The sequence below is a fragment of the Gymnodraco acuticeps genome, unplaced genomic scaffold (assembly GCF_902827175.1).
Source record: "Gymnodraco acuticeps unplaced genomic scaffold, fGymAcu1.1, whole genome shotgun sequence".
NCBI lineage: Eukaryota > Metazoa > Chordata > Actinopteri > Perciformes > Bathydraconidae > Gymnodraco > Gymnodraco acuticeps.
This window is the reverse complement of record NW_022989977.1, coordinates 868,120-882,008: the sequence shown is the minus strand read 5'-3', so window position 1 is coordinate 882,008 and position 13,889 is coordinate 868,120. Positions and strand designations below refer to the sequence as shown.

The 13,889-nt window shown below is 40.2% G+C and overlaps 1 protein-coding gene across 3 annotated transcripts in view; it reads right to left on the bottom strand.

Moving 5' to 3' along the window:
- Positions 1-301: 301 nt before the first annotated feature.
- Positions 302-13,889, bottom strand: part of dgkb (diacylglycerol kinase, beta) — a 62,400-nt gene continuing 48,812 nt past the window's right edge. For all 3 annotated transcript variants that reach the window (XM_034211438.1, XM_034211439.1, XM_034211440.1), the window contains 5 exons: positions 10,856-10,946; positions 9,872-10,067; positions 5,387-5,507; positions 5,093-5,153; positions 302-2,206 (listed from right to left, as the gene is read on the bottom strand). In XM_034211438.1, the coding sequence (XP_034067329.1) occupies positions 2,099-2,206; positions 5,093-5,153; positions 5,387-5,507; positions 9,872-10,067; positions 10,856-10,946 (577 nt within the window). In that variant the 3' untranslated portion in view covers positions 302-2,098. The remainder of the gene's footprint in view (positions 2,207-5,092; positions 5,154-5,386; positions 5,508-9,871; positions 10,068-10,855; positions 10,947-13,889) is intronic.

Genomic DNA, 13,889 nt, shown 5'->3' with positions numbered 1-13,889 from the left:
GCACAATGAGTCCTCTCAGATGTTAAGTGATGTATGTGGAATTACGTGTTGAATCCCTAATGGTACACAACAAACTAGGCTTACAATATGTAAGCTTGGTGAAATACAGCATAACAAAGTTGAAGAGAAATAAAGAAGAAAGTCAAGATGTATTTGCACTTGATGATTACTTGTATGATGCACAATAGCTGCAGTATCATTGTAGTTTTTATTTTTCGCACACAAGGCGCAAGTGTAATTACAATTCTGTTTGTCCATAACCGGTCAGGGGTCAAAGGTCAAAGAACACCGGAACATTATGTCAAACAAAAAAACTTTATTTTTTATTATTTCCATTATCACTTTACCCAGTCAACATTGGCAGGCAGAATGAGTTTTCATTTTATTCAGAACAACATGGTGCTAGTTCAAGAGTGAAAGCAGTAAGCGGAAAAATAAATAAATACTGTGTACAAAAATACAACCTCACTGTGCAAACTCAGCACCGTACAAAGCAAAGACGCAGGAGACTTACCAGACCTCAGTCTCCACAGGCATATGGCACTTTTAAAGACTGAAACAGTCAAGCTTTAAATCATCATACAAAACAAGCAGGAGTGCAATTCAGTTAAAACAAAAATATTTATCAGGTTTGTTTCACGCTGGTAGGTCTGTAAGAAATCCACCAAAATGTGTCTTTGGTGAGAATGAATGAGATAAATACTATTTAAATGCAGAAATGTGTTGAATCAGTAGCTTGACCACCCAGTATAATGCCATGTGTAAGGAGGATCTTATGAATTAAGCTGTTTGAAATTAATGAAAATGTTCCAAAAATGTTTTTTTTAAATTAATGTGTAGCCAGCATGTGCATACTCAGTGGCTGTAACATGCCTCTGAAACTGTAATTATTAGATGGGATTGATTTGAAGTATTGATTATTTAAATCAAGCATGTAGCCTACTATATATATATATGTCAATAGTCATTTTGTATTTAGACCTTAAATTGGTCAATATACGCTTTGATGCACAGCGGACTGTAAACACTCAACCGTAGACATTGGAGCAAATCAATGACCAGAGGAGGTCAAACTGCCTCTTGTGAATATCCAACTATAGAGTCACTGTAACAATATACAGTATAAACACTTCTCTTTTTTGTTTCATTTGAACCTTTCTCAATTTAAAAGTTCCTGAGTACCTGCTCAGAAACACAGGATCTCACAAAAATGTAGCCATGTTATGAAGTTTGATATGGTTCAAATGAGCAGCACTGCAGACGTAGATTCAAAAAACAATCAAATTCCACAAGTGTCACAACAGATCTTGGTCACTCATGCAACAGGAAGTGTTCACGCAGTTGGTCAAACTGTCTGGAAATCTCTCGTGCAACATAAAACAAAGAGTGTCATGCATTTTTTATGAGGATCAATATTCATTCCTAATCTTTCCACTGATGGAGCAGCATCACAACATGACAAGGATGACTTGCAGGAACCATTAAAAGAAACAAAAAGTTACTTTCTCTCTTTTCACTACTTGAAGCCATTCACGAGTGAAGCGCTGAAAAAATGCTGATCAAATAAACGTTACATCTTACTAAACACTTACTAAGGATCAGCTGCAAGCTCCAGATATGTCAGCCTCCACAACGACAAACTCTTTCTCTGTCCATCATGCATCAGTCGAATGCAAATGCAAAAAACTGTTAAAATACATCAATAGCAGCAAAGTATGAATAAATAAATAAATACATCCTATCACAAAAACACATTCATTTGTGGGCTTTTTTTCCACATGGCACAGATCACAACAGCAGAAATAAAAATACTTTTATAAAATGTGACTTCCCGAAATAGCTTCAGTATTTTTGGAGCTAAACTACTCTACACACTGTAGTTTGAAGCATCAGTTCTAAAATACACCTCATTCTGCATCGAATAAAAGCTTCTCAGTGACCCCCAGCCACCGGCAATACATACTGAACCTACAGTTTGCTACTTCCACTGCGCTGTCAAACAGGCATCAAAGACCCTCCTTCACTAACAGGCCGAGTGACGATCAACTTGTGGCTGCTGCTCTGCAGCGGATTGTGGAACTCAAAGGTCTTGAAGCGATCAGTCTTTGCTCTCAGTGCGAGTTCGTCTGATGACGGAGGAGAAGAAGCTTCGGCATTGTGGCGCCCCAATTAACATGGGAGCCTGGTTCTTGTGGACGATCTCAATCTGAAGATGGAGAGAAACAAAGGAAGCTCTGGTTTAGTTTGGTGCTGCATTACAAACAAGGATGTAAGGTAATTAGTGAATTAATGCTGCATGCGTACCATTTCCTGCTTTGCGTGTTTTTCTCTCTCTTTGTTTCAGGAATCTGTGGCCCATTGAACCGCCTGTTTAATACTGTGAGCATCATGAGTTGCACCTTAGAAGTAGACATTTTAAGGGGCCCCTCTCCTTCTCCCAGGCAGGAAATTCCCCTTTCCTCTTTTGACTCTATTAGTGCTCATCAATTAATCAATTCAGAGAACATTTTGAGAATCAATTAATAAAGTGTATATGGCACTTTGAGTAAATGTTTTCTTCACACAAGTGAGGATTTGTTCCCTTTTTGTCTAATAACGTACATTAAAGATGTGTGGTTATCGGAGTGTTGGTAGGACAAAACGAAACTTCGGGCCCTTTTCATGGTTTTCTGACGTTGTTTTTTCTCATTTATTCATTACATTTGGATGTGTTTTTATTTCTCTTATTTTTCAACCAATAATAATTAGCATCCACAACAATCTGCCCATATGGGTTCTTGTCAAATAATATGCATTAAGATGGATTCTAGCAAAGTATGGTCTTAAATGTATGAGTACAATATCTGAAAATATGTTGCTCCCCAACAGTGAAGCCATTTCCTTTGAAAGTATAAATTGTAGATCACTGGAAGAACAAACATCAACCATCAAGTGTTGTCATATTAAACCCAAAGTGCATTATACTGTTGCACTAAGTATCTAAACGCAGTAATGGGGAGAGGAAATGCAACCATCTGCATTAAAGGGACTTCTGAGGACCGCTGTCTTCTATTGTACTTGACTTGGTAGCAACCTTTCTCATGCGTTCTAAGATCATGGAACATGATTTGCGTTAATGTTTCTAGAAAATAAAAACATTTTCATGGAAAACGCTGGTCTCATCCAGTAAGAAATATATAAAGGAATAACTGAAAAACATTTGGAGGATAACTAAGCTGTGTTTTAAAGATGATACATTAAGAATTTCAATGAAATATTATCCCCAGCTACGGAGCAATGAGGCTCTAAAAAAAAATACAACTAATACACATTATCTTTGTATTTGAACATAACAATTGTGGAAAATGCAGTCACATTTCAGTTTGCCGTAGTTATATCAGAGCTAGTTATCAAAGAGAAAGTGATGCATGTCATATGTCACTTTAAAATGCAAATGGTTGTATCGTGTTAAATATGTTATGCATGCAGGGGAACTGTTACGCATTTGCATAGTTGCTGTTGTTAATAATTAGTGGGATAACATCCCATTTGAACTGTGGTGTTTTTATAAGCATTTAACAGTTCGACTGATTCAAATTCAGCTCCAACATACAGTATGAATACCTCGCCGTGGAAATCATTGCAGCACAATAATGGATTGTCAGAACCCAACTTTGTGCCAGCAGACACAAGAGCACTCGTGTCTGCATTGGGGTTTTCAGCTTCGTCTGAGCAATCCATATGTAAATCTCCGCAGCACTTCATCTGCAGTAGCGTTGTAATTAAAGCTAAACACAACCGTAATCAACACAAAGTGAGGAGTTTCATTTTGAAAAAGAAACAACTTGGACAGAGGGCAAACACTTATCAAAGCACATGTTGGAGGAAAAGACGGAACGCTAATTAGGAGAAGATAGACTTGCATCTCTAAATATTTGTTATCAGAAATGACTGCAGAAGTAACATAAAACAGATCTGTGGGAGAAATAGAAGCAGCAGACACTGCACTCAATACCAATCTGTCTTTACTTCCAGAGCCAGTCCTTTAAGACCTTACTGGATGAATTGATTTTGGTATTAACTTTAAATGAATACACTTAACTATTAATTGAATTAAATGTATTGTATTTTGTGCATTCTTGCACAGTTTGTTGTACTGTAATGTTTATTCGTAACACCAACCTGCCAAGGAACTACAGATTAAAATGAGCGACTAAGGTCAAATACATAACGTCATAATGATGTCCATTATTGTGCATGTTCCTAGTAATATAATATAAGGTAAGGTCAAGTTGTATGTACCACAACATCTTTTGAGACCAATATGTGGAGTATTATGTGGAGGATTTAAAAAAAAAAAAATACATATATTATTCTGCACATTAGCAGTTCATCTGTAGTGATTATTGCAAACTACCATCTTAAAGGTTTTGACACTGGGATTTGGAACGATTCAAACAAATAAGGCTATAAACAGAATAGCTCAAACAGGTGATATCACATATTCAGGTGTATCGTGGATGTGTGAGGCTTTGAATAATGACACCATCAAGTGAGAGTAAATAGATACCAGCCATTTTTCCATGTAGCAAGTTTTTGTGATTTCTAGTCTTTCAGGTTGCTACATGTAATTGCTGGATCATGGATCATGGCTGACCCTGTTGCTGTGGCCCTGCTCACTGGTACTACTGTAAATATATCATCATTATTCATGCCATATGAATCGTTTATTTTGTAGTTTTATTGTGATGTTTGTTCTGGAATACTTGTTGCACGTCAGTCTGCCCTGGGAGAGGGATCAGAGCGACTGGGGGGGGGGGCTCCGTGAGGTTTCTTCAATTTTTCCCCCTTATACGTTTTTTTTAAAGAGTTATTTCTTATCTGTTGCAACAGTCTAAGGAAACAGTGTGTCATATGCTGAGCAGACTCTATAGGCTGCTGGGGGTCATTTAGTCATTTGTGATATTGGGCTATTACATTTTTTTATTTATTTGATCACCCTTACATTTGTTATACACGTACATTAGGTGCAACAGATCACACTTATATTATGATGACACACAACACGGAAGACGGGTGTCGTCAATGGTGCTAGAGACTTTTAATGACTCACAGTGCAGGGAGTCTGCATCCAAGGTTCCCCGTCAATCTGCATGGGGAGGGATTTACTGGTTCTGCAAGAGAAGAGAACATGTAACAATTTTAATTTCTTACAATCTTCAACTGGAAGGAAATGATAACTGAGGACTATTTTACCATGATTAAACTGCTAATTGTGTTTTGATTTTTGCCTCCAGGCCAAATATTGATCATGCTAACAAAATCAAGCAAAGATTCTGACAAAAAATCATCAACAAAATACCAAATTCTGATAAAGCAGTGTGTTGTGGTTCAGTAGAAAGCTGACCTGACGGTCACGGAGGAGCACTGTGCCAGGCGTCTCCCAGCGCTCTTCAGGCCGGTGTAGATCTGACCCATCTCCATGGCTCCTTCCAGCCCCACCACCTCCAGCAGCTGGTCAGACAAATCTGAAACACAGAAAACATAACCGTAAATATACTTATTTCCCTATCAAGACCAATATACAAGATATGCTGCTAGCATGCACGCTAACTTGAGATTTAGCTCCAGTTTTGCAAGGGCTGCTGATTAATAACTAAAACGAGGAAAATGACCCGATCAGAAAATGACATGAAGACATAAGGATGGTGTCATGGTTTGTTACTGCATGCATGCAAAGTGTGCCATACAAGTATAACCGTTAGATCTGAATGACTGTTTTGGATAGGTATATACACACTATGCTTAAATGGTTCCATAATTAAGTTTATATACAACCTTTATGTACATGTTTGCCCTAAATATGGCTGATCAAGACCAACACAATGAGGGGTGGAATTAAGAAAATGTACAAAGGAAGAGAGGAAGGAAGGGAGACAATGAGAAGGAAAGTAAGGATAAATAAAACAATCTAACTGATGTTCTTCACTTCAGAAACATTTCACCACAGATACAAAACTAATCGGAAAAAAAGGAAGCCAGAACCCTAATACAAAACAGCTATTAATTAAATTGCACCGGCAATGCAAAGCAATTTTGTGATATTATAATTATTAATATCTCTTCTGTTTTGCAGTTATGAGCATTGATTTTGCCCCTGCTGGAAGCCCCGTGTCACGCAGGGCCCATCTGCTTCAGCGGCCCGCTCTGCCTCCGACTCTCCATCGAATCGTCCCTCCACAAATGAAGGAGCTGCTGCCACGCTGCTGGGAGCATGCAGACACTAATTGAAACGAAGACCCATTTTTAGGCGCTTGGTGCGTGTGAGCGAGTTAGTTCTGTGTCACCAATGCTGCTCCAACGCTGTCATGTGTATCTGAGCCACGGTGGTTTCCTGAAGAAGTGTCGTGGGTAATGTTGCTGTGGTCGTGAGGTGTTGTTGTCCCTGCCGAGCTGTGGTGTCCAGCTGTCACCATGGTGATGGACATGCGTCTGCCCCTATCTCGGTGCCGGACTGTGAGTGCAGTGCTTTCCAGGGTCGGAGTGTGAGAGTGTGTGTACAGACCCAGCAGGTTGACCTGCTGACACAGGGCTTTGAAGCTGCTCCCCCCGCTCTGACTTCTCACGTTAATGCAAACGGCTCACACAGGCCTACACTGACACGTATGATGGACAGCATCACCATGGCGATAGGGATTCCTTGTTGCCCGGGGCTACAAAGATCCAGTATTCCCAAGAGGGCTTACTGTTTGAAAGGGCGTAGAGCCTTTCTGCTAAATATAACAAGGTCAGCAGACTCTGTACAGCCAACATATAATGTACCTGTATGTTTTGGGTATAAACACAGAGATGTTTGATTCATTTTTTATTTGAACACATTACTAATGCAACCAAATTGTTTACAGTTGCAAATACCATATGAGGTCATTCAAAGGAATAGTTGCAGTTTGGGAAATATGTCTTTTTGCTTTCTTAATGACTCCAAGATAAACATATCGATGCCACTCTTACATTAGACCTTGTTGTATATTTAAGTCTCAAGACTTATAGTTTAGATTAGCATAAAGATAGGAAGCAGGAGGAATGATATGCCTACAAACACCTCAACAACAAATGTATGTTTTGACACAACATTTCGTTTTACCCAACATGTATTATATTAACCTTGAGGGTAAAAAAATATAATTGAATCTCAATGATTTCAGACCCATGATACAATCAGTGACAGTCTACTTGACTGACACGGATTGTGACTATGATTTTGAAGGATATTTATTTTCTTTTTTTAACCATTAATTCTAACATTAGAGGTTAAAACAGAAATAAACGTAACAAATAAACAATGGCCTCAGCCAAGTTTTCTAAAAGCCATCATGTTTACTTTCAAAAGGCAGTAAGTGGGGGAAAAATACAGTCACCTAACAGTTTACATAAGAAGGATGTTGCAATGTTAAACACACAAGATAAGCAGTCTGAGGCCGAGTATAACCTACAATAAACATTATGTGCCTCACTCAGGTGTAAAAGGCAATATTTGACAGCAATAAAAAAACAGCCACTGAAAGTAACAACGCAGAGAGAGTGAGACAGTCATGTGAATTAAAGTCCTTACAGTATGGGAGATTCCCAAGCAACCCTGCGGCTTTAATCTTGGCAGCCATGTCCCATCAGAGTGTGGGATAAGAAACGGCGTCCTTGTCATTGTCAAACAACTACCTGTCGGGGCTGGTGGCGGCACAGTGACACATGTGGAGCAACAGTGAGAGAGCGGAGGAATAAAAGGGAGACAGTGAGGAGCAGCAGCCGATCAGCTGAGAGTCAAACTAAACGGGAATGGCGGGAGGAGGAGGCCAATCCTCTAAAGAAAGCTTCATGGGGCTTGTCATGGGGCATCAGTCCCAAGCCTCAGCCCCTCCACCCACACATGGACCTCCCACCCCCCCCCCCACCCTGCTTAAACCTCAGTCCCATTCTAAATAATTCATTCCGTAGCCATTCCCTTCCACCTGAGGGGCTTGTCTCCTGGCGTCACCAGCGGGACGATTTAACAGCTCCCGAAAGGTCAGGTTTTTCTTCTTCTTTTTTTTATCCAGCAGCCACCCTCCACCCACAAACTCGCGCAACCACACACACAATAATCCCTGCCAACAGTTTGATCCGTGCATCGTGCTCAGCGGTGCCCCCTCTGGGCTAATGCACTCCTGTGTTTACCTCTAAATACGTTGTTCTCTTGATCTGACAAGTTAGGCTGCTCACCTTGAGGGCACCTTCCACAAGGGCACACACAAACACACACGTCAATAAAAAGGCAAACACAAACAGAGAAGAATGACAAGAGGCAGACAAATGCATACTCCCCACTCACACTAAGTGCCTTTCCAGGTTCAGATGTGGGCCTTTTTATAAACCACACTGATTGATTTTTATTCAGGGATTAAGGGAGTGTTCATTGTAGCAATATTGGGTTTAAATTGATCAACTATCTCCCTCACAGTCGGTGCCACACAGCACCTTAACCTCACAGTCTCATCTATAAGCATCCCGGCATACAGCAGCAGTTGTTTAAAGAACGTTCGTTGTGATTTGGCTGACTTTTATTGCACTCTTTCACTGCCATTGCTGTGATTTGCTGTATTTACACAACAATAAAAACACGTTTTCTCTCATCAAAAGAACAGTTCATGCTGCTTCTGTAAATGAGGTGCTACTTTTCTCTTTCGTTCTTTCTCCCTATCTGTTGCATCTTCATTTTGAAGGTGCAACAGCATCTGATATATAAGGAAGCAAACATGGAATAACAACAATTAAAGAGTCCTGTTTTTTGTTCATGTTCTGATCAGTGAAGCCTCTTAAGGGATCACTGTCGGCCATGTCTGGAGGTCCTCACTGAGACACCTACAGATTTAGTGTGCACCTAAGCGAGCAACAGTTGAACATGATGAGAAATAAAAAAATATTTGTTTCCGCCAAAATGACAACTTTTGTGGGAATTAAAAACTAAAAAAACATTCTCAATCTTGTAGTCGACCAGAGGTGAAATATCTTGAAACCTTAAATTCATCTTTGAGTTAAAAAATCTGCAAATTTGGAGATTCCTGTTTTTAACAATAACGGAACGTAACACGTTTACCATGGCAATGACCTCAAGCTAACTCTGGGGCAGAACAGTGAAGCGGCCCCTTGAGGCTGGCTCCAAGAGGGAGCAAAACTGCAAAGCCCCTTATGTTAAAATACCCAACTTCACAGCGCCAACTTTTCAAATTCTAAATGCAGAGATGACATTTTTTGCATGTTGGTAATAATATCTTTACATATTAGATTGGAATATGTCTTCTTCATATTTCTTCCTTTTTCTAATGAGACCTTCAAGTTGCTCCCACCATTTTACCAGTTAGGACAGAGCAGCTGACTCATTCTGCTTTGTTCATTCATAGTTCCATTGACGGGCTAGGGTATGCCCCCCCCCCCCCCCCCAGTCCGCTCTTATTAACTGAGCCTGCCCACTGGAGCCTACACAGACCATTAATACACAAGTGACAGTTCCAAACAGTGACAAGATTGTACCTTTCTTTGCAAACACAACCTGCTCGCTATGATTAACCTTGTCCTCTGTGAAATATTCATGCACTCAAGAAAAGTTTGGTGGAAAGTTTAGACTTTGATCTATCTAAAAGGAGCAAGGACACAGACTGTGTCTGGTGTAGGCCCCTGCACTTTAAAACCTGGATGTCTGCAGACAATGTTTGTAGTCTTTTCAATAGTGAGATATTTCAGACAGGACCAATGTGGTATAACAAATCCACATATACTCCTTTATATTTCATTATCTTATATCATTGGGAAAGCAATAAACAAATGTAACATGTATGAATTATTATGTTGTCAAATCTACCTTGAACTGCAAACATCAGTTCCTTGGGGTCCAGCACTGGTGTCCTCTTGTCTTGGCTCTTTTTGCCTCCTTTGCGGTTACCCCTCCTCTTCTTGCTCTCACCCCAAAGGTTTGAGCCGCCGTGCATGCTGGGAATGTTGAGAATGGCAATGCCTTCCAAAGAGATGCTGCTGAGGTCCAGAGTAACACCATCACACTTTTATAAAGGGAAAATAAGAATTGATTTGTTTAGTATTTCAGGCAGAAATATTATTATCAGTCAAGTGATATAGTATATTCAAATGAATAATCATCTACAAATCACCTGATGAACAAGGACATGTCCGAGCCTTAACCTGTGTCTGTACTTATCTATACATCTGCCTCTCTTTCTATATCTACCTGAGCCTGCCTTTAAAGCCACTCTTCTAGTCAATTTGATCTGATTAAGCTGAAAAAGGCTGTGAGTCCTCTAAATAGTGGATTTTGTACCAGTATGGATCCTCACCTCCCATGGTAGTGTATGTACTTATCGAGCACTAATTAATGAAGACCTCTGCACTGTTAGGATCGCACGAGAAGGGGGAAGATGAATTGTATAGACACCATCTTCATTATCACTCAATATCACACACAGCAGGGTCGTGTAGGGCTAATTACCTGTGTGTTGAACTGATGTTCAGTGAGAAGCGGGTGGGGAGGTGCACAGATAGCCTTCACACATCAACACTTTGTCTGGCTTCATTTGAAACAAGTACCATTTGTGCCATTTATGGAACACAGGCAGACCAGAATATGTTAACAAGCACCATTATTCTAACCAAGGTACTTGCAGCGATCTGCATTATGTGAATATGTTTTTTTAAATAAAATAAAATAGATGTAGGACTGGTTGGGATTCCCATAAAAGAGTTGATCAAATAATGTTTCAAGCCTATCTATCCCATGCTAATAGTTTCTCTTATATAGGGCTCAAAATACTGTGAAAAATGTGGTTTGATTTACCTCAACCTCCAGAAAGTCATGGAGCTTCTTACATGTGGCAGAAAAGGTCTCTGAAGTGCCAAACTCAAAGTACCACAGCTTATTCTTTGTTCTGAAAGAAACAAGACAACATGAATTGCAAAGGGACCGAGCAAAGAGCCAACAGAGAGGAGTGTTTTCCCCACATCAAAATCTGAAGCGTGTAGTCATACTGTAGCATCTCTTCTGCTCATTCATATCTCTTGTCCTTTATGAGATTATGGAAAGAGAACATTCTGTAGAGGTGTTTTGATTCATGCTTGAAAAAAAGGATCTTCTAAACTACACAGGAAATATACCTTTAATGTTTACCACTGACCGAATCCACACAGTCATTAATCTCCAGAGAACGCATAATGTGGGTCATTAATCACATATTGAAGCATAATGATGAATCTTAAGCCAGTTCAAGAAGCATCTGAGGGAGCACACGGGGTGACCAGTGGGTACCCATGCCCAACATTAGGGCCCAGCGAGGGGTGTGAGAGGGTAATCTAACTGCCCCTTCAATTAACAGAGGACTGGGGCGCTGCTCCCCGGGCTTCCTGCAGCTAACTATCCCATTGCTAAGGCTGATGATCAATGACCTCGCAGGGGTGACTCGCCATCTGTCCGCAGACTGCTACAGCACATTACATTCACTCATGACTACTCAAATAAAATGTACCTTTTTCGTTTTAGAGATTGGATTTTTTTGTTGTAACCCTTTATATAAACATATATTTGTTTTATTAGTTTATTCGATGCTAAATTGCATGAATAACACTTAAAACTGCAAACTGACGTCTTACAGTTCGGTCAACACCTTCAAATTGAATAGATATCTTGTGGACTTAAAGGTGGGGTAGGTCATTTTGGAGAAACCAGCTCGAGTAGCTAGAATTTGAAAATACACAGCCGGAAACAATCTGCCACTTCCTTACAGAGCCCCTCCTCCAACACACACGAACGCGCACATGACCAATGAGGGCACGAGATAAGTTTGTGCCCCGATGGAAGGCTGACAGGCAGGTAGGCCATCCAGTTACTTTAGCCGGGCCGGCTAAAATGATTGGTCGTGCTTTTTACAGTACTAAGGCTTCCACAGATGACATTTGTTTATGGATTTTTTGTCAAAGCACTTAAGATATTCATTGCTATCGGGATGTTAAGAGCATTCCATGGAATATAACATAAAGTGTATCTCGAGCCGGTTTCTCAAACTTACCTACCCCACCTTTAAAGGGAGAATTAAATACTTAAATATTTGTAGGCAGCTGATTTAACATTTCGTGCAATGCCAGGGCTACCAATATTAGGCCTAAGCCCGCTAAAGCTTCCTGGAGGGCAACATTAGCAGAGATGAGCTATAAATTATTTACACGTCGTTTTAAAGAAAGTCCTATAGGGAAGTGGATAATCTTCATTACTGGAGCTAGACCTTTCTCACAACAGTATACCCTATAATTATAAGGTCTACTTGAAAATAAAACGTTATAGTCTAATATCAAATGGACCTAAGTAGATAAATATAAAAGCGAGGGCATTAAAACAGGAAATCGAAGAGGGACAAAGACTAGACAGCTGTTGTTGATGTCACAGAAATCACAATGCAACATCACAGCTTTCAAGCAGCGTCACAGCGTCCCGCCGATCGCAAAAGCCTTTTAATCTTTCCAAGAAACAGCAGACAACACACTATTCATCAAAACGGTTCAAGGACAGACACAATGCTGACACGCAGAATTGAAAACAGTAAAAAATGGCCTTCTCTTAGCTTGGATCAAAGCGCTACAAGAGGAACGTATTAGTATAAGAAGAGTAACAATCACTGAATTATTGATTTCCTCATTAGGACTTTTGTCAGGACCATTTAGCCACTTTATAAATGAGCTTTCATTAGGGTACTTGCAAGGTAGCCCAACTCACAGTTGATTTATAATGTGCAACATGGTCAATAGAAGAGGGATGGGAGCAGAGGGAGGTGGGAAGAGGCAGGAGGGCGACGGGGCCACGCTGAGAGGCTTTCCACAACAACACATCCCTACATCTCCCACTGCATCACCACCTTCATCATCCTCATCATCACCAGTCTGTAGGCTCAGTAGTCAAACCCAAGAGAACACATTAACAAAGGCCTGGGCAATTTTGCAAACAAACAAATGAAGGTGGCTACTCTGAAAAGCATATTCAAAACTAGTGGCTGTTGGAGATTGATGGAGAGAATGAGGCCAAATACACTACAGCGCATGTGTTGTATGCTCTTTGTTATTGCTGATTTAAAGCTGGTTCTGGTATGTTGTTGTAACATTCAAGAGGCTCTGAAATCTGAAACTATGTGTAAACCAAGGCGTTTGAGAGGTAAAAAAGTTAATGGAAAGAGGATGCTCTCTAACTGCAGCAAGCTGAGGTAAGGGTGTTATTTCAAACTGCTTCAAAGAAGAAAAACGTCAAATTATTCAAACTACAGCTTCATGAATGTATGGACGCGAGGTAAGGAGAAACTAGAGGAAAGTAACAGAGAACACAGACATGTTCCTCACACATTTACACATTCTGCAAGCAGTACTGCTAGCTAACACATCTCCAAGTAAACTATATATTGCACTGCATTGTTTTGTGAACATTACCCACAAACTGGAACTCATTGCACACGGCCAGACAAGAGGAAGAACCGCATGGGGGAAAATACAATATCTCTGGTTCTGCTGCATCAATTTAGATGTTTCTTTGTCGTTTACAATCTGCTACATGTTTCACCCGTTACATGGACATTCATATAATAATGACCAACTTTATTTTCAAAAAACCTACTAACCGACTGATTCTCCTCAAATCTTACAGCAACATCATGTGTACAGGAACATCCTGAACAGAGACATCGTAATACAGAGAAACCCAGCTGCACTTGGACACTGAAGACACACTGTAGGAATAGATACAGTAAAAGACAGAATCTAACCATCCTGTCGATTTCCACCACTTAACCTAACAAGCGCACCATGGCAACAAATCACCTCATCTGCCTGTTCATTAG